The sequence below is a fragment of the Oratosquilla oratoria genome, chromosome 16 (genome assembly GCF_046742065.1).
Source record: "Oratosquilla oratoria isolate Oo_2021 chromosome 16, ASM4674206v1, whole genome shotgun sequence".
Taxonomy (NCBI): domain Eukaryota; kingdom Metazoa; phylum Arthropoda; class Malacostraca; order Stomatopoda; family Squillidae; genus Oratosquilla; species Oratosquilla oratoria.
Window position 1 is genome coordinate 61,422,529 of NC_134792.1, and position 22,500 is coordinate 61,445,028.

At 39.8% G+C, this 22,500-nt stretch overlaps 1 protein-coding gene across 4 annotated transcripts in view; it reads right to left on the bottom strand.

Annotated features, from left to right (window-relative positions):
* Positions 1-4,997: 4,997 nt before the first annotated feature.
* Positions 4,998-22,500, bottom strand: part of LOC143034077 (adenosine deaminase 2-like) — a 37,286-nt gene continuing 19,783 nt past the window's right edge. For 3 of the 4 annotated variants that reach the window (XM_076199984.1, XM_076199983.1, XM_076199982.1), the window contains exons 5-12: positions 22,045-22,175; positions 18,850-19,019; positions 17,644-17,777; positions 16,109-16,305; positions 9,622-9,779; positions 8,818-9,020; positions 7,936-8,090; positions 4,998-5,093 (exon numbers count right to left, since the gene is read on the bottom strand). In XM_076199984.1, coding sequence (XP_076056099.1) covers positions 5,065-5,093; positions 7,936-8,090; positions 8,818-9,020; positions 9,622-9,779; positions 16,109-16,305; positions 17,644-17,777; positions 18,850-19,019; positions 22,045-22,175 — 1,177 coding nt within the window. In that variant the 3' untranslated portion in view covers positions 4,998-5,064. Of the gene's footprint in view, positions 5,168-7,935; positions 8,091-8,817; positions 9,021-9,621; positions 9,780-16,108; positions 16,306-17,643; positions 17,778-18,849; positions 19,020-22,044; positions 22,176-22,500 lie in introns of all 4 variants that reach the window. The other variant, XM_076199985.1, reaches the window with a different exon arrangement.

Consider the following 22,500-nt stretch of genomic DNA (forward strand, 5'->3'; position numbering starts at 1 on the left):
CCTCTTCACGCTGGTGGTATAATATGAGGACCCGGTCTCGCATTTGCTTAGTTGTGGGTTCGAACCCCGTCTTCCTCTCCGATTTCCAGTAATGACTGTTTCGTGCCTCAACATAGGGCAAAAGTAACAGTTTCGGCAGCAGCTAAGCGCCTCCTGGTGAACGCTCTTGACCCTCTTCTTCTTCTTCTTCTTCTTCTTCTTCTTCTTCTTCTTCTTCTTCTTCTTCTTCTTCTTCTTCTTCTTCTTCTTCTTCTTCTTCCTCTTCTTCTTCTTCTTCTTCCTTGCGCCAAACACCAAAACACAAGCTCCCATGAAGCATTGTTTTTTGCCTTGCAATGGAAATTAAATCTATTTCCCAGTCTTTTATAAACACGAACTGGGACTTTATTCTTAGTACAGTGTCTTTAAATCTCTAGTGTGCAATTTATATATATGCATAAATACGCATATACATATATATATATATATATATATATATATATATATATACATATATACATATGTATCAATATATATATACTGTATACATATTCATATATATATATATATATATATATATCTACATATGTGTATATATATATATATATATATATATATATGTATGTATATATATACATATGTATAAATAAACACTCACACATACACACACACACACGCGCACACACACACACACACACACGCACACACACACACGCACACACACAGACACACACACACACACACACACACACACACACACACACACACACACACACACACACACACACACACACACACACACACACACACACACAAGAAGAAACCCACAGTCGGAAATAATGTCAGGGGTTCACTGCCCTTTAGAAATATTAATGTTGGGGCATTCCTCAATTAAATCTGAGGAATGCCCCCAATATTAATATTTCTAAAGGACAGTGAACTCCTGACCTTATTTCCCGAGCGGCGGTTAGTAGGCTCGTCCGAAGCTTACAATCCCCCTCATCGTTCCTAACAACCTCTCCTAAATTCGTACCCGTGGAAAAGGCAACGCTCACACCCGCTTTTGTGAGAATATGTCCCAACTCCTCTGCGTACTTTGAGTTGGGGACGGACAAATTCCCAGCCCCCTCTTCTCCGGACTGTTGTCCTTCTTCCTTCTCATTATTACCGTTGCTTTCTTTCTCAATCTGTGCAGTAGTCCTTCCGGGTATCTGAGTTTTGTGAACACTTTGAATATATATTTAATTTCATCATCTAAAAGCTCTTCGCTGCAAATGCGGCATGCCCTTGAAAAACAAACAAACTATATCCACACCGCTTTTTATTTTGTTACTATGTGCTGAGTAGTAATGAATCACATCGTCTTTATTGGTGTTTTTTCTGTAGACCGAGAATGATACCTTACTACCTCTCCTCCAAATCACCGTATCCAAGAAAGCTAGTCTGTTATCCATCTCGTGTTCGATAGTAAACTGGATGTTCTCTGGGTATTGGACACGCAGCTTTAGAAGGGGAGTAATTTAAGAAGGAAGCAAGGAAGATACAAGAACCAGCCGGGGGAAAAAGTTACTGGGTCTGTTAGAGGAATTCCCTAAACTAACCAGTATGCGGGGACTTCCGAAAACCCATAAGTCAAACGTCCCGATGAAACCTCTGGTATCGGGAGCGCCCCGCACAGAGTGGCCAAATGCCTAGCCAAACCACTATCACAGAGGCTAGGCTCGACAAGTAACGCCCATTTAAAAAACTCTGGGGATCTGATCACGAGGTTAAAGAATGTGGATCTATCAGAAAAAGTGATGGCTAGTTATGATGTAACTGCGCTCTTTACGAATGTCGAGGTAGAAAGGGTGTTGGCAGCGGCAAAAAAGGTGGTAGATAGTTTGGATGAGGATGATTTACCAGTGAGGAAAAGTGATTACTTAAAATTAGTGTCTCTGTGTGTGAAGTTTGGTCTGTTCATGTTCAACGGGAAAGAATACAGACAACACCGAGGACTTGCAATGGGTAGTCCTCTCAGTGCGGTTCTGGAATTATTGTATATGGAAGTTTTAGAGACAGATTATTTTATAAGGATAATGGGTAAAGACACGTTTTGGTTGAGATATGTGGACGACGTCCTCGTCATCGCTCCGAAAGAGGTGCGATTAGATGATAAGGTGAGTAGATTGAATCATGTCGAACCAAACATCCAGTTTACTATCGAACACGAGATGGATAACAGACTAGCTTTCTTGGATACGGTGATTTGGAGGAGAGGTAGTAAGGTATCATTCTCGGTCTACAGAAAAAGCACCAATAAAGACGATGTGATTCATTACTACTCAGCACATAGTAACAAAATAAAAAACGGAGTGGTTATAGTTTTTTTTTTCTTAAGGGCGTACCGTATTTGCAGCGAAGAGTTTTTAGAGGATGAAATTAAATATATATTCAAAGTGTTCACGAAACTCAGATACCCGGAAGGACTACTGCACAGATTGAGAAAGAAAGCAACGGTAATAATGAGAAGGAAGAAGGACAACCGGTCCGGAGAAGACAGGGCTGGGATTTTGTCCGTCCCCAACTCGAAGTACGCGGAGGAGTTGGGACATATTCTCACAAAAGCGGGTGTGAGCGTTGCTTTTTCCACGGGTACGAAATTAGGAGAGGTTGTCAGGAGCAAGAATAAAAATAACTCAGAAAAAGGTATGGAGAAAGGCGCGGTCTACAATATACCATGTGGTGGTTGCCCGTTAGGATATTATGGAGAGACGGGAAGATCAGTGGAGCTGCGGACATATGAACACAAAAATGACGTCAAAGCGCACAGAACCTCCATCTCGCTAGTGGTTCATTTAGACCAATGTGGTCATCTTCCAGAATGGAACAGGATAGAGGTGCTCCACAAAGGCCTATAAAAAAAGAAAAGAAAAATAGTGGAGGCATCCTACATTACTTCCCACCCCTGAATCAACCATAGGGAAGGGTTTATAAAATTAGCAGGACTAGCATGCCCTTTAATCATCAAGGATGTCAAGAGGACGATTGAGAACGGAGGGAGCATTGGCATGGTCGGAGTCACATGAGAAGTATTGAGAATGGATGAGGGTATGGAGGGAGAGGAACACGACAAGGATGAATTATATAAACTGTTCATTTTCTGAGATTGTATGTACTTTGAGAATGTCCTGGTAAGGACGAAACGTCAGTGAATAAAACTCCAATAGTTCTCTGTGTTTAGCTCACCGCCCTTCCACTCACTTGTCTTCCATACATCAACATATACATATACATATACATATACATATACATATACATATACATATACATATACATATACATATGTATATACATATATATACATACATACATACATATATATATATATATATATGTATGTATATATAATGTATATATATATACATATATATATATATATACATATATATATATATATGTGTGTGTGTGTGTGTGTATGTATATACATATTACAACAAAGTAATGTCGTAGCACATTGGTAAAATGATACTGATGACCCACTTTTTGAAGAAAAAACTGACAGCTTGGATTTTTGACTGTGAGTTTTTTCTTCAATGTTCCTAAGAGCTTATAGAATTTGTTCCCCTGAGTTCTTGGATCAAGAAATACAGTTCATCTATGACATTGGAGAAAATTTAAAATATCCAAAACATCTTATTGATAAAACAAAAATCAAAGCCAGGAAATGTTTTCTTAATACGTCGCAGGTCAAACCATTTAATTATAAAAATATGCTAACAATTCCGTACCACGAGAATTTAATCCATCTTCCTAGCATTTTTGAAAAATTTGGTATCCAGATAGTATTCAAAAATAATAACAACATTAAGAGTCTGTTAATTAAAAATTCCCCAAGAAGTAAAGAAGGATGTATTTATAATATACCATGTAAAAATTGTGATTTTATTTATATAGGCCAAACAGGCAAAGGCTTAGAAAAAAGAATAGGCCAACATAAATATAGTATTAGAACGGGGCAAGTGTCCAGTGGGTTATTTGTCCACCAAAGGGATTATGGTCATAATATTGACTGGGGAAATTCTAAAATAATTGCTTCTTGTAATAATATTATAGAAAGAAATATTATTGAATCTTGTTTTATAAAAAGAAATTTTGGAAATAACATGAACTTGAGTTTGGGTTTATTTAAATTGGACAATTTTATTATTGACAAAATTGTGTGTGATAAAATGTAACATGGGACCTCTCCGAGTATCCTTGTCTTCTTATGTATTTATTGTTTCTTTCTGTATTGCTTTTTTGTACCTTTGAAAATGTCTAAATAGACGAAAACGTTCGGTATCTGTTTTTTCAATTTCCCGGTGGTTTCTGCCAAAAAAAAACATATATATATATATATATATATATATATATATATATATATATATATATATATATATATATATACACACACACACCAAGGGTTTCTTCCCCTTTGCAAGGGAGGTAGCCAAATTAGAAAGCACGTTCTAGTATTCAATCATCGTTCCTTCATTTTCGGTTGGTATTTCAACTTCTTTAGGGTTATTTGAATATATTTCCCTTTGTTTTTGTACAGTTGGCTTGGTGAACAAGCCATATGGCGGACAACTAACTGATTTCCTAGTTTTTAAATAGATCATAAGCAGTGTAACATTTCACAGTACTTGTAATTAATATATGTGTTTGCCAACATAAAGGAGTCAAAATGGAATACAACCCTATAATGATATCTTGAATACATTGGTTATTAAGCAAACAGTAAGGCGTCATTTTTTTTATTTCGTACACAAGTATTTTTGTTAATAAACCCTGCCTTACTAAAATGAATAAATAATTAAATAAATAAATAAAAGTGAATAATTAAGTAAATCAATAAGTGAATAAATGAATGAATAAATAAGTAAATAAATAAAGGGACTTGAAACAACACGTTATATGATGAAGTATATTGAAGCATCCATTTTGTTATCTCCAACGATGCAGGTAAAGGAAAGTCAAAAATGAAAGGCAGATCGGGTAGTGATTATGTGAGTATATTTTTGAAAAAAAAAATGGTCGAATAGCCAGGTGTGTGTGAGCAAGCTATGAAGGCAAGAGTTGGATCCAGTTATCTGAAATCATAAAAAAATATTGCCGTAGTTCTACGAAATCTCTAGTCTTCAGACAAAAGAGCCATTTTTATTACCTGAAAGCATGTAAAAAATGTTTAGTTATATGTATAACGTCTGAAAACAGTTAATGTTCATGTATCATACATTATGTGTCATATACATATATTTAGATTAATATGGTAAATATACACCTATCAAAGTCGGTTCACTTCCCATTGCAGGATAGCCTTGAACCCTTTTGCGAAAAATGGAAGTCTTAGCTTCTTCAGGAAGAAAACTCCGGAACTATTTTCATTACATAGACATTTGCACGTATAAACTCCATTTTTTTTTGTGTGTGTAACCATATCTTTTCACAAATATGCTTCCACAGGTGCTTAAGCTCGTGACCATACTTTTTCCTCTCTTGTCCTCTTCGCTCTCCTTCCAGCCTTTCTTCTTGCATTCGTCCTCCTGTTCTCGCACCTCCTTTACCTCTCCTCTCTTATAACATCTAACCTAACCTTCTATTCCCAGTCAGCTATTCTGTCTCTTCCATACTTAAGGGGCTTGGATCCATTCTAATGAGGCTGGATTCCTCTTAAAGGAATTGGACTCCTCTTAAAGTGGTTGGATTCTTTTTAGAGTATTCAGAGCCTCTAAGAGGAATCCAACCCCATTAAGTGTGATCAAAACCCATTAAGAAAGATCTAACCCCATTAAGAATTATACAATCTCACTTTTAGAATCCAATCTCCTTAATCGCATTTTCTCAAGCTACTCCCTTATGACATATATTTCCGGGTCTCCCTCTCCATGTAACCCTTACTAACCATCATCAACCATGCACGTGATCCACACACATCTGACATGGTACTCGTCTTTGGCAAGACCCCCAATCTTGCAGACATCACCAATTTCTCAATCCCAAAACAGCTTGACTCAATGCAAAGTAAGACAACAACGATGCCCCCGCAGTGTCGCCACACGAAATGCCTAATGTCACCAGACAGACCCTCCTTCCATTTACAAATCCAAACCATTCCAACAGTACTCTGGTTAACCTCACGCCTACTCCCTTTTCAGCCCTCCTTTCCTGATATGTCTTATATGGCACCATGGTTTACCAATAAAGTAGTCAACGAATGGAATAGGGTTAGTAACCATGTAGTGAGCGCTGATACTATTGGTTGTTTTAAGAGGTGAGATAGCTTTATGGATGATGATATGTATTAATGGGCACGGAGCTGCCTATTGTAGGCTTTATGATCTCTTACATTCTCCTTCATACTTGTGTTCTTATGTTCTTGTCTATTCTCCTTACCATTTATGTGTTCCTCAGCAATCATTGCTATGGTACTAGCCTGAACGCCCCCGAGGTCAGTGGTATACAAGGACCAAGTCCACAATACTCTCTATCATCATTATTTTAGGGGTAAAGAACATTTTCCTACACCTTTCTTACTGCTTCAGCTCCCCCCACAACTTTTCTTGCCTCCTCTCCTCCATTGACAAGCAATTCTACTCCAGAACGCTTTCACCTCTTCCAGTTCGCTTCATCGAAGTCAAATTCTTAGCGGTCTTCTTTCTGTCTTCTCCTTGCCCAGTCCCTTATTTTTGACACTCACACCCGTCTTCCTTTTCCTGCACACTGTCCCAAACGTTGTTGCCAGCCTCTGTCATCCCTCTGTACTACCTCACACCAGAAAGTGCAAGACATTTCTTCTGCACCAGAACTCTCAGAGACTGGAACAAACTTTCCAGCCCAAATATTGAAACCTTCAAAAGACACCTGGCCGCTGAATGGAAGAATCACTAAGATCTACACAAGTAACATTTTTCCTACTAGATAAGCTAGGTCTGCACCATTATGTGATGTATCACACCAAGGATTCAGAACAACTTCCCCATTGAAGAGGATCTGCACCGAAATGTTAGTAAACTTTCTCAATACTCGATAGGTAACTAATGTCTGTTGCTAAGACAGTTGCTAAGATAATATTTTTATATAGGAAACTCCACCTAAATGTGGACGTAATCAGATTAGTCCCTAATTATCCTCCCAAACAACCTTCAACCACGTAGGAGCGGCAAAAGGGGTCATCACACTGGGCTAAAGGGGTTATCACACTGGGCTTCCACGGGCTTCACCGGCGTCGACAGTTGAGAGTTCGTCACATTTTAGCTATTCAAATGGAGGTTGGAGGCTGGATGTCGGAGGGAAAAATAGCCCAGTGTGATAACCCCTTCATGCCTCACGCCTACTGTAGTATGTAAGATATGAATCCCCTGTAGAACTTGCGGAACAAAACGGAGCCTGAGTCTATATTCGTTTGCTCTCAGCTTCCGCCTCACCTCCACGTAAGACATTTACGACTGTAGATACAAATATTTCATCCGTGTCCTTACCGCTGACCGAGTTAGGTCTATAATAGTTTTCCTCGGAATCGCCCATTCAGAGATTTTGCGGTCCGACTTTCGTATATAACCCTCTCCAACACTCCACGCTTGCAGACCAACCAAGTGAATTTGTACGCTCACGTTTTATATATATATATATATTTTACCAAACTAAAATTTAATTCGTAATATTAATATTTCGGCGTACCACCTTTCCCGCCTTTAAAATTTTGTAGTGGCCCCATATGACCATGATGTCCCGGCACCAAAAAAAGCAAATCAATCAAACCAAACCCCATCAAGCATTGATACGAGTATTACTGGGACCTACCGCACAACCTCCACTTACCCTAGTCTTCTCCCTAGAAAATATGTTTCACAAATTTTATCAGCCTCCCCCTCCTACCATTCTCTCTTCGCTATTGTGCACATTATATGTACGAAATTAAGGTAATATACACACTGCTGTTGCTGCTGGGTTGTTGTTCCACAAAATAGGGCGTAAAGTTGGAGTTGCGAAGCTTCAGGTCTCTGCAGAAGTCGTCGATAAAGTCATTCCAAGTTTGGCGCCACTTATTCATCAAGATTTCCTTCAAGTCCTCGTCCAGACTACTATACCTGTAAAGAAGTCACCTTAAAGAAAGCTGAAGGTTGGATATTTATATAGAGGTGAAATCAAGTCAGGAGTGAGGGCAGTTTTGAGAAGGTTAGGTTAGGTTAGGTTAGGTTAAGTTTGGTTAGGTTAGGTTATTGGTCGGATCACTGGGCTTTTCGTAGACTACGTGTTTGCTTTTAAAATCAGAAATACCTATAAAATAAATAGTGCCTTTTGGAAGACATGTATCAATATAGTAACAAAAATCACCTATCAGAAATTCTTATCTTCAGCTTCATTCATGGCTGTGTTATAGATAGATATCCAAAGAACGAACCTGGTGATGAGACCTGTGTTTCTATATCTATCAAATATCACAAAATTTAACAAAATTGACCTATTCATACGCTAAAGCCACTCCTTTAGCTCCCATGCAGTCATCCATCCTATGCAGTCCGCCATCCCATTCCAAAAATCTCGGCAGGGTTAGTTGACTTGTTCCATCCCCATATATTTTTTTTTTTTTTTTTTTAGCACTCCCCTTCGACTCTTCTGCCGAGGGCTGTCTCTTATGGGGACCACAGTGTGATGAGTGGAATCAACCTCAGGGAAACGTGACACATGCTCATATAACCGGACTTGACGATCACGAATTAGACCTCTTGTAGTAAAAGTGCAACAGGAAAAGAAAAAGTCATTCTTCATAGCCCTCAACATTCTACCCTGGCAGGTGTCATTAGTAGCCCTTACCTGATTGAATTGATTGCAAGTTGTTTGAGGAACCGTAGGTCTGCCCTCTTTCCTCCCAGAGCAAGGAAGGCTTCGTAGAAGTCGTAGGAGACTCCAGAAGCTCCCCAGGTGGCGGGGTCGTCCGAAGAAACGACGATCGGGAATCCTTCGGCAATGAGTGGCGCGATGGGATGGTTTCTGAGATCATCTACGAGCTTGAGAACCTGTTCGGATGTGCAATTGTAAACTTACAAAGATTGTCACTTAGTAACAATGTAGTGAGTGCTGTAACGGTTAGTTGTTTTAGAAGAAGATTAGATAACTTTACGGATAGAGATGAAAGATGGTAAGAGACATGGAACTGCCTAATGTAGACCTTATGGTCTTTTGTAGCCTCCTCCATCCTTATATCTTTATGTTCTTATGGTCATAACAACACAGACCCTAGTTCACTGACCCTCAGGGATAAAGATGCTAAGGGACACAGAACTACCTAGTGTAGGCCTTATGGTCTCTTGCAATATCTTCCATTCTTATGCTCCTATGGTCACAACAACAAAATTTCTTGATCACTGAATCTCAAATCTTCCTTTGTGCGGGTATGTTTCATTTTGCGGCGAAAATAAAGGAGCTTTATGATTTAAAGGATATGTTAAAGAAATGAGCTTAACGAAGGCAATTGACAAATTAGATGTATACTGTGTTCTCAGAGGGAAAAATTACAGGGTCTTTTACAATAGAGAGGTCGAAAAATGCATTTCCAGATGAATAAATAGCCCATTGTGATAACGCCTTAAGGTTACACGCCCTAGCATAAGTACTTACTTGGTTGGATATCGGGCAGACCTCTAATACAACACCACGCTTCCGTGCAAGTTCCTTCGCCTTCGGGTGTTTGTTAATGGCATATCCGTGCCCAATGCGAGTTGTATTAAGCAGAAGTGCATCGATGAGGTTTTCGTCGGTGTCCATCCCCATCCAGGCTGTGAGGTGAGAAACAAAAAATATTAGTAAAAATGGAGAGGGACTTTCTTAAAAGGCGTTTTCGCTGTATTTTATTTCATGGATTCCTCATGTATAAATGAATGTATGCTACAAAGCATATAGCCATGTATACGCTTAAATATATTACTCAACAAACGGGGATCGCCAACCCGTCTTCATAAGAATGAGTTCCTCAAAACCCATCCTTTCTTAAGAAGAACTAAGGTTAAGAAGATAGGGAAATGTATGGGTTTCGTCACTACAAAAAATAACAAGCGTCCCTCCAATTTGGCAAAAGTCTCAAGTGTCTTGCCCATTTTTCATCTCCCTCATGTTCCACCCTATATATTTTCTCTTCTTAATATTTCTTCCACATTCATATATATATATATATATATATATATATATATATATATATATATATATATATATATATATATATATATATATATATATATGTATATATATATGTATGTATATATATATATATATATATATATATATATATATGTATGTATATATGTATATATATATATATATACATACTTGTAGACAGTAAGTATTTTCGTATATTACATCTTCAGACTAAATGACAGAGATACAGATTTGGGTTTAAACATAAGTATCAGGTGCAACCATAGGGGGGAAGGGGGGAGACAATATAATGTGAGGAGGGGGGATGACCTTACCCCTATCGACCTGACCAACACACAAGGCTCAATCTGGCGGAAAGATCTCGGTGACCATTTGGGTTACCAATTTAGCACATTTAAAATGACCATAGCTTAAGTTTATATTTTTGTCAATCGTGCCTGATATTAAGCAGGATTCTATTATATTTCTTTCTTGCAGGCTTTTTCCTTTAGCTAAAATTGTTGCCTTAGACCAATCAATATGATGGTTGTATAATGCTTTATGTTGTTTCCAAGTTTTCCCAGTTTGTCCAATATAAAACTTATTACAATCTTAGCAAGGAATTTTATAGACCACATCGTTGTTGTTAGGAGGTCTGTTCTTAATTAAAGTTTTCTTAATGGTGTGGTCATATTTAAAAGCTACTTTGATATCCAATTTTTTGAGTAGGTTAACAATACTAAGAAAATTTTCATGAAAAGGAAGAACAAATGTATTAAGATGTTTATGGTTTCCTTGGTTCCCAACATAAATATAGTGTGAGATCTGCCCAGGAAAATAATGCGTTATTCCACGTATTTCAGATATACAAAGCATAGGAGAGGTACATCAATCAGCTAGCCCATATTCGTAGCGTTTGTGGAGATGGCTATGGAACACGTGGAGGAAGGAGTTCATAATGAAAAGGGAATTTAAGAGACAAATGCCATTCCTGGGCTTGGAAGTAGTACTGGGATTGTGACCTTGGTGGTGCTTGTGTGATATGGTATAAGAGTGGGAAAATTCGAGGTATCTTGCGTTAAACTGTGTGCCTGTCTGTCGTTCTTACATGTTGCTCTACAGGAAGGATTTTTATTTCTGTGTATAGATGTTTTATTAAGAATGTTTTAGTGCAGTAAGTTTATTATGCTTAATGTTCTATTTGATGCTTGTTGAAGGATACCTTTGTTTTGCTTTGTTTTTCTTGGGGCTTACACCTGTTGGATTTTGTGAAACGCCACCCCAATGATAACAAAGAAGTGTTCGTCTTTTGAAGAGGACAGAAAAGATGTGCTTTACTGCCATTAGAGTGGAGGAGAATACGAGGAAGGTGTTCATAGAAAACGGCTACCTAAGTCAGGTCATAGAAAATGGATGACCACAGAACCCATGCCGTGTGATAATTCCTTACATAAAAATTCAGAGGTAGCATCGAAGCTGCTGTCAGAGAACCGGGTTAGCGTCGTGAATTGTGCAGCACAATACACATGCTCGCTTACTAATATATATAAAAAAAAACCTTGCAGTCTAATTCTGTGTGGTTTGGTGCCAAATGTCCAGCGTACAGCGCGTATTACCCTGGACGCTAACTGAGACGCAGGCGACATAGACCACGCAGCACAGAACAAAGGCAGATTTCCTGTTGTTGAATTGAGGCACAGTTTGAACTTCTCTCACTTGAAATGCTGAGGAAGTACATATAAAAGAGTTTCAAGTGAGAAAGAAGTTCAAACTGTACTTCACTTCAGCAATAGAAAGTCTACTTTTGTCATAACGACCATATAAGATAAACATTCGTCTTCTTGATGACTTTTAACATAAGACACATACATACATACATATACCAAAGGCTTTTTCCCCCCTACATGGGGGGTAGCCAAAAAGAAAAAGGCATAGAAACCATTCCCACCCATTCCATTTCCTATATATTCCACTCCCCTCCACCCTCCTCCCTCCCTCTTATCTTGGCACATCCTGGATGACGGGTCATCCCTACATCCTGTCCACTGCCCTGGGTCAGAAGCAGTGTCGCAAGACACAGCACATCCACAGCAAGGCCGCTTCATAAATTTGGCGACCCCCTCTCTCTATCCCCTCATGCAAAAAAGGACAAGACGGGGAGAAATCCCTTCGGGCTGCGTCATTTTTTTTTTCTCATACATACTTCCTCAACCCCCATCCCCCACCCACTCCCCCTCATGCATCACAGCATCATCTATACACAACCCCTCTCCATTCACCCCTATCTTCTGTCCTCTCCCGTCCTTCCTCCACAGACATTCCTCTCTTTTGTAAAGCCCCTTTCACCCCATCCATTCATCTCATCCTAGGACGCCGCCTCATATTCACTCCTTCCACCTCTGACTTCCACACCTCTTTTTACTAATCTTTCTTCACTCATTCTTTCCATGTGTCCAAACCATCCTTATGCTCTTTCATCAACCCTATCTCCCAGCTCCCTTTCCACCCCATTTCTCCTCCTCACCTCCTCATTTCTCACTCTATCTAGCCTAGTAACCCTTATCATACTTCTCAGACATTTCATCTCAAACACATTCATACTCCTTCTCTCTTCCTATCTTATGTTCCATATTTCTGCCCCGTGCAATGCTGTTGGCACAATCACTCCTTCACATAACCTCCTCTTAGCATCCATTCGCTGATGTCTATTTCTCATTACACTTTTCAATCCACCAAGGCATTTACTCGCTTCTCTCATTCTACCTCCACCCCCACTCCTTCCTTTCCTGCCACATTCGCACACAAGTATCTGAAACTATCCACTTCCTCCAGTCTTTCACCCTTAATGCTCACCTCCAGCCTGCTGTCACTCTCTCCCCTTGTACATCTCATCACCTTACTTTTACCCACATTTATCTTCAGCTTCCTTCTTTCACACACCTTCTCATACTCTGTCACTAACTTCCTCAATCCCTCCTCTGATCCTGCTACAAGCGCAGTGTCGTCAGCAAACAACAGCTGGCTCACCTCCCACTTTTCTCCATTTTCTTTAATCATCTCCAACCCCTGACCCACTACCCTTGCCTTTACCTCTCACACCACCCCATCCATGTAAAGATTGAACAGCCAGGGCGAAATAACACATCCTTGACGAAGTCCCACCTTTACCTCAAACCATTCATTCTCTCAATTTATAATCCTAACACAAGCTCTACTACTCTCGTAAAAACTCTTGAATGCTCTTAATAGCTTTCCTCCTATCCCATATATCTGCAGTACCTCCCACAGTGTCTTCCTCTCTACCCTGTCATAAGCCTTTTTCAGATCCATACAAGTCCAAAAAAAATTCCTTACCTTTTCCTCTAGCTTTCTCACATATCTGTTTAACACAAAAATCCGATCTACACAAGCCCTAACTGTCCTAAGCCCACATCGTTTTTCATCAAATACTCCCTCTGTTCCTCTCCTAATCCTCTCAATGAAGACCCTCCCATAAACCTTCACAACTACACTCAACAAGCTGATCCCTCTAAAACTACTACATTCACACTTGTCCCTGTTTTCCTTGTAAAGCGGAACTATACAGCCACTCCTCCAGTCCTCCGGCACTCTACCCTCTCTCAAACAAACATTAAACAACCTCACCAGCCGATCCACCATCACTGTACCTCCTTTCTTCAGACATTCTGCATGGTATCCATCCAGACCAGGTGCCTTACCTGCTCTCATCATCTTAACAGCTGCTTTCACTTCATCCTTACTTATTTCTCCTCCATTTTTCTCACTCATCACTCTCATTTTCTTAGCGCTTCCCACTGCAACTACCTTTCCCTATCTATCCTCCTTCACATTTAGCAACTCCCTAAGATACTCTGCCCACCTTCTTCTCACTGCATTCTCTTCCATTATCATCTCTCCATCTGCACCTTTTACGTTTTCTTCTCTACTTGATTCGCCTCCTTTTTCTCTTTTAATTTCTTTTCAAAACATCTGCTCTCCTCTTTGCTTCCTTTATCTTATGCTTAGCTTCCCTTCTCTTTATTTTGTACCTCTCATACGATTACCTCGTCCTAATTTGCAGCCAATCTATGAATGCCTGCTTCTTCTCTTCTAAACATTTATTTGCTTCCTCATCCCACCACTCACTCCCCTTCCTTATTTTTCCTCTCGTCCTCCTTGTTCCACACACCATCTTTGCACACCTTATGACTCCCCTCCTTGAACCATCCCCATTCCTCCTCCACTCCTAGTTCTACCCTATCCTTTACTCCCTCCCACTCCTCTTTCAGTTTCTTCTTAAACTCACTCTCCTTTTTTTCCTCATTTAAGCTGTTCACTCTAAGTACCTCCCTACCTACCCTTTTCCTCTTTCTCCACCTATTCTCCACTCTCATTTTACCTTCCACCAAAAAATTATCTGATATTCCTCCACTCTCTCCCCTTAGAACATGTACATCCTTAACTCTTCATACCATACTCCTGGTCACCACTATATATTCCATTAACGCTCTATCTGCCACCCTTCCATCCACCACCCTCTCCCATGTGTATTATGCTTGACTTTCTTCTTAAACACTGTATATGCTATCATCAACTCTCTTTCAAGACACATCTCTACCATCATTTCTCCACTACAATTTTTACCTGGAACTCCATACTTCCCAATCACTCCGTCTATTGGTTAATTTCCTACCCTAGCATTAAGGTCTCCCAATACAACTATATTGACATTTCTCCCTAATCCCTCTATGCACTCATTTATATATATCCAAAAAGCCTCCCTTTCCTCTACGCTCTTCTCACTACCAGGTCCATACGCACTTACAGAAATCCACATCTCCCTTCCCAGCTTCACCTTCATCCACATCAACCTTGATGAAACCTCCTACCATTCCACTATCCGCTTACTTATCTCTTCACTTGCTAGTATAGCCACCCTTTCTCTCCCTCGTCCCCTCTTCACTCCTGAGTACCTCCCTGCTACACTCCCAAACTCACAGTTGCCCTTTCCTTTCATTTTAGTTTCACTCAAAGCCAGCACATCCATCTTTCTTCTCACAAAAATACTGCCTATCTCTTTCCTTTTACTCTCATCTGTACCACATCTACGCACATTGAAAGATCCAAACCTTAGGGTACTAGTTGGAAAACTCCCAGACCCTCTTATGCTTTTTCTTTTCTTTTTAGGAATGTCCCCTTTCGGGGCTACAGGTAGTAGGACTCCTAATCCCATCCCCGTCCCGTTTTTTGTCGCCTTTTACGACTGAAGTGGAAAGACTTAAGAATAAAGGAGACTACAAGAGACCATAAAGCCTACACTAGGCAGCTCCGTATCCATCACCACCTATCATCCCCATCCATAAAGTTGTCTAATCGTTTTTCCCAAGTTCCCCAAAAGGGGTTATTACAATGTGCTCCCACGGGTTTCACCAACACCGACAACTGAGAGTTCGTTTGAGTAAAAATGACTTGGGATACAATATCATATATCTCAAATCTCCAAATACCAAATGATCTTTCCGTCATATATAGCAAAGCTGAATGATGAACTAAGGGATTATAAACCTATGCGAATGTTAGATTTCCTGTTGAATGTTAGACATAATGTTGAAATGTTCTTAGAGAAGTCTAGATTTCGGAAAGCGAAGTCATATTCTAGTTATTCAAATAGAAGTTGGAGGTAAGATGTCGGAGGAAAAATAGCCCAGTGTGACAACCTCTTAATCTAAAACACGAAAACTTATGTCTTCACCCCGTTGTTCAAGCTCCATCTACTAATATACAAAAAACAAATAAAATATATCGCCTGCATTATGCAAAATATGAACTATCTTATCGTTGCCTTTAAGGGCCTCAGTCTATCCGATATAATCTACCTAGATGACATACTTCATAGACCCAGTTCCTGTGAAGTGAGGGGAAGTTTAGTCTGTTAAAGAGATGGTTTTGGACGAAATGGACCCCAAGAACTTACTTGTTTCGCCTGCATGGAAGAAGACGGGGATGTGGACCCCATGGCTCTCGATGTTTAGTAGTTCGTTGATGAGGTCCTTGAGTGGTAGGCCGAGGTCCTCCTGTCCTACCAGGTCAAAACCAGCTACCAGAGAGGGATAAGTCTTTCTGAGAGAGGCTGCCGTGGCGACATAATCGCGGACAGTGGTGGGCGGGACTCTGTTAAAAGATAAATAAAAAAAAATTAATAAATAAATAAATAAGAATAATAGATAAAAATGAATAAATACATAAATAGATAAATAGATAAAGAAATAAATTGATAAGTAAAAAAAAAAAATAATAAGTAAATAAATAAATAAGTAAGTAAATAGATAAATAAATAAATAAATAGATAAATAGATAAATAGATAAATAGATAAATAGATAAATAGATAAATAGATAAATAGATAAATAGATAAATAGATAAATAGATAAATAGATAAATAGATTTTATAAATAAATAGATAAATAGATAAATGAATAAATAAATAAATAAATAAATGAATAAATAAATAAGTAAATGAATAAATAAATAGATAAATAGATAAATAGGGTGATGAAAATACTGAGGACAAAGTTTTAGGGTGCTAAATAAATCTTAGTCATATGGTCCTCCAAAATACACCGAATTGATTTTGATTGTAAGTATTACAGTGACAATTGGTTTTTACAGAGTTCCATCAAACATATTCCTTCAAACATTTGCAATACGACAATCTCTTTGGTCGTAAATGAGTCACTTACGCCTTGGATCTACGACCTAAAGATTTACGACCCTCACGGCTCCGTAAAAGACATAAGAACATAAGAATTAAAGAAGACTGCAAGAGACCATAAGGACTACACTAGGCAGTTCCATGTCTATTACCACCTGTCATCCCCATCTATAAAGTTATCTAACCGTTTCTTAAAACAATTGATAGTGTCAGCGCTCACTCTATGGTTACTAAGTCTATTCCATTCGTTGAACACCTTATTAGCAAACAAATTCTTTCCTACTTCCTTCTTAAATCTAAATTTGTCCAATTTAAATCCATTACTGTGAGACATGTCCTGTTGTCTTAATATGATGACATTGTTTGCGTCACCCTTGTTAAAGCCTTTGATCCACTTGAACACCTCTATTAGATCATCCCGCACCGTCTTTCCAGAGAGTGTAAGTTAAGGTGCCTAAGCCTTTCTTCGTAAGGTAGCTTTCTGATCCCATGTATCATTTTGGTCATTCTCCTCTGTACTGGTTCTAGTGAACTGATATCCATTCTATAAGACGGACACCATCTACTGTTGTGACTGATTCGGCTTACCGTCGCGAACTTTCCCATTAGGAGGCTAGGACGGTTCCCCTTACAGGTGACTTTGTAACGTGGAATTTAATGAACCATGCCCTTGGTCCAACTCAGTGGCGGCAGGATTACGAACCGCTGTCACCTCGACCTCTGTCGCAAGTGGTGACGCTCTAACCTGCTCGGCCAGTGCTGTAGTGTTACAAGTGCGGAGAAGCTTCCCATGCTTACCTTCTCAAAGGAGCGTAAATGAATCTGGCCCCGAAGAACATCTCCGGATAATCCTCTAGAAATCTATGCAAAGTTGCGTTGTAGAAGCCGACACTCTCCTCGGGGCTGTATACTGTGCCGTTCTTTTCATATACCTGTGGAGAAACGGGATAGTTTAATCTGCTTCTTTTGTGTGTATGGTTTTACCTGTAATGCATAAAAGCGTATTTGTTATTCACGATGAGTATACAAATACTGATCTTCCTCATCCAGTGGGATTATAGATGCTGATCATGAATCCAGCATGTGATCTAAGGCTATAGTTGCACACACACACACACACACACACACACACACACACACACACACACACACACACACACACACACACACACACACACACACACACACACACACACACACACACACACACACACACACACACACACACACACACAACACACACACACACACACACACACACACACACACACGCACGCACGCACACACACACACACACACACACACACACACACACACACACGCACGCACGCGCACACACACACACACACACACACACACACACACACACACACACACACACACACACACACACACACACACACACACACAAGCTAACAAGCATGGGGCAGGGTAAGTTAATTCTAGCTCATAGGTTGGTGACCTAATCGAATTTGCACCCTAAAGGATCAACGAGCTATTTAACCTGATATTTTGTACAAGACCTTTTCATAATGAGGTTAACCTTTGTTGTAGTTAAGATAGTGAAGTCCACCCACTGACATATATTAGTTCATGAGTGGGAAAACTTGTGATACTACATCAATTTTGTTAGGAACTTTATATATACATTTAGAATATGTAATTAATAATCACCGATAATTAAATGAAAAGCTACAAAGAATTTTCATCATTATATCATTTTCTTTGTCTGTTGTACTTTAGGCATCGTTTTGTTATTGTTTAGTCCAGGGGTCACCAAACTATGGCTTGCGAGGTCAGTTCATCTAGTCCGTTGCCGCACTGCATTTGTCATCATTTTTAATTATAATTTTTCTAAAACTCTTTTTGGGTAAAATATTGAATGCGCAAAAAAAAAAAAAAAAAAAAAAAAAAAAAATCCAGCCCATGCTGGTCCTTGTCTCGGTGATCTGGCCCGCTGTGAAAATAAGTTTGGTGATCCTTGGTTTAGTCTAAGGAACAAACCGGAGGAAGTGTTCCTCTCCACTCCAAGTAGAGGACATTGTCGACGGCGAACTCGTGTAAGGACTGGTAGAAGTAGAGGTCCCAGGCAGGTCGGTAAGTGACAATACCGATAAGGCCCACCAGAGCGCCCTCAAACGCGGACCAGACGCTGTTGATATCGGGGTAGGATTCTGCAGAGAAAGAAGGCCGAAATAATTGCCAGATCGACAGGGGATTCCTATAAACTTTGTATATCTATACAGTGCTATTTCTGTCAACTTATAATGGCACATGATTGAAAAATAAAATAAAATAATTTTCCTTTTGTTTTGTTTTGTTTACTGTGTAGGTGAAATATGCACAGGCAAAATTATCTATATATATGTATGTATAGAGTGTGCAGTATCACAGAGCAACTATCTGTCGGGGCCCAAAATATTGTATAACATATTAGTACCTGATTTAGAAAAGCTAATTTCAGGGGAATGAAGAAATACTTGAGTAAGCTTGGTATCACTCCGGGGGATAATAGACATGACCTAGGTCATGACACGTGGGAAGTAGGGGAACTCCGAAGCCAGGTCACTAACGAGGTCAGGGATCTAGAAGTATTGTACAATTCCTTAACTCCTAGGACTCTGATCTACCAACGAAAATTTATACCCTAAAGGAAAGTTAGTTCAGAAAGTAATATACCCGAATGGATGATAAATTGAAAAATGAGATTGGAATAAAAAGAGGACTTTATGTTAGAATGGAAAGGGGAGAAACGCACCTTAGGACCAGGTATAATGGGATGGTTAGAATAGTCAAAAAGAACACGCGCAGAGCGAAACGTAACTACGAAATTAAAGCTGCCAGACAAGCGAGATCTAGCCTCAAGTGTTTCTTTCATCTCTACGAAACTAGAAATAAAGAAAAGATAGTCCCACTTTAAGCCGAGGAGGATGTCTTGATAGATTCAGAGGAAGAAAGGAGTGAGACTTTTAATAAATATTTTCTCTCGGTATTTACAAAAGACGTGTCATCCATGAGGAGCTGAGATGGGAGGGGTGGAGGGGGTGGTGGAGGGGAGTGAAATAGGTGGTAAAAAGTACGTGCTTCTGACCTGGCTACCTTCATTATAAGGAGGAAAAACACCTCGGTATATAGATAGGTTTACGAAAGAATTTTGATATGGTACCTGATTGTAACCCGATTATCAGTGAAGAAGAGATAGAGTAATTGTCATCAAACAGACAGACTTAAAGCTACAAAACTCCCAGGCCCAGACGAAGTTTTCCCGAGAGTGCTAAAAGACTGCAAATCTGAAATATGTGAGCAGTTAACGGTTACCAGACAAGCGAGATCTAATTACCCCAGAGGTTTCTTTTATCTCCACAAAGATAAAAACAAGGATAAAATAGGCCCAATTTAAACCAACGAGGATGCCTTGATAGATTCAGAGGAAAAGATGAGCGATGCCTTTAATAAATATTTTCTATCAGTATTTACAAAAGAGAGGTTTAAATGGTACCCGATCTTCAGTTGGTAAGGGAGAGATAGACTAACTAACATCAGCACTAACAAGGAAGATGTAGTCAAATATATCGATAGACTTAAAGCTACAAAATCCCCAGGTCCAGACGAAATGTTTCCGAGAGTGCTAAAAGAGTGCAATTTTGAAATCTGTGAGCATTTAAAGGAACTATTTAGTAAGTCAGTTGACACTGGATTCGTGCCTATTTCTTGGGGGGCAGGCAAACTTTGTTCCTTTATTTAAAAAGGGGGATAGATAGCCTATGCACATCTACAGACCAATCAGTTTGACGTCGATTATAGATAAGATGCTGGAATCAATAGCAAATAGTATCAGGGAACATAGAGACAAGCTGATTCTCGACTCACAACATGGGTTCACACTAATGTCGACAAGGCGGCCGATAACAATTGTAGTTACGATGTAACATAACTTAACTTTATCAAAGTGTTCGACAAGGTGTCCCGCCAGAGACTACTAAATGAAATTAAGGCCCATGGTATAGAAGAAATTATATTTTAATGGGTTAGAACATGGATCAGTGACAGAAAACAGCGGGTCGCCATTAACACTGTAAAATCCAAATGTTTAGTGTTAATAGTGGGGTCCCCCAGGGCTCGCCTTTGGGTCCTTTATTGTTCATTATGTATATAAACGACTCGGACAATGGGATTAATAGTGATGTCAGTAAGTTTGGGGATGACACTAAAATATGACGACATATCAGGTCGAGGGAAGATGCTGGGATTCTGGAGAAGGATCTTAAGATTCTTCTGTTTGTTTGAAAGGTCGGAGAAATGGCAAATCGACTTCAATATTTCGAAGCGCAGTGTGTTAAACGTATGATCACACAACCCAGCTAACAGGTATAGCTTAGATAACGCCATGTTAGAGAAAACCGAAGGTAGGGATGAATTTAAACTGGACAAATTTAGGTTTAAGAAGGAAATAGGAAAGAACTGGCTTACCAACAGTGTAGATAACGAATGGAATAAACTTAGTAACCATGTAGCGAGCGCTGAAACAATTGGATGATTTAAGAGAAGATTAGATAACTTCATGCATAGAGATGATGGGTGGTAAGGGACATGGAACTGTCTAATGTAGGCCTTGTGGTCTCTTACAGTCTCCCCCATTCTTATGTTATTATGTGTGTGTGTGTGTGTGTGTGTGTGTGTGTGTGTGTGTGTGTGTGTGTGTGTGTGTGTGTGTGTGTGTGTGTGTGTGTGTGTGTGTGTGTTTGTGTGTGTGTGATTCACCATGGTCTTGGATCACGTGTTGGACTCGTGATCGACAGCTATTTCCCTCCCGGAAGAGAGCTTAGAGCTCATATAACCGATATATGGTTGATGCTGTGACCTTACACGCACCTCCCCCCACTCCCTGCCCACGAGAGTCGGAGTAACAACCCGCAGCGCAGCGATACTGAAATTATTTCAGTCCTGGGTGGGAGTCAAACCCGGACCTCCGTAGTGAAAGCCGGGAACCCTACCAACTGCGCCATGTGTGTGTGTGTGTGTGTGTGTGTGTGTGTGTGTGTTTGGTTATCCTTCTCTGGCGAAGACCACCGTTCAACGACGGCGCTAGGTAATAGTTGTACCTTCCCGTCTAAGCTCCCGAGGACACACGCGTGGCCAAGGAAATCGTACGGATTATTTTCAAATTCACTTTTTTATATATTATCCCTTCTTCCTTACCGTCTGGATTTTCGGTGATTAGAGTAAGCTCCCTCTTCAGTTCCTTATCGAACTCTCCCGGGGTGATGTAAGTGGCTCGGACGTCCTTCACTAACGCCCATTCGCACTCCGAGTTCGGGATGTCGAAGAACCTGTCCGTTAGTGAGGAAGACTGATCATAGAACGAACTTAAAGTCATATTCAAAGTTAAAGTAAGTACAATACATCACGAAACTTGGAATAAATGAACGCGTGAACAGAGCTGGGCGTGTTCCTCGATGTGTTCCTAGGTGCGAAACGCTTTAGTTTGGCCGCGGATAGCGCTTCCAAAGTATCAAAGCAATATAGGTGCCGGTATAGTATGTGGCATACCTTTTGGATGTGGCCTACGAATTTTTTCTTTGATACAGTATGTGGCCTACCGGACTTTTATTTCGTTGTGAACCTGTCTCTTAAGCTTTAATAGTTTTGGAGCGC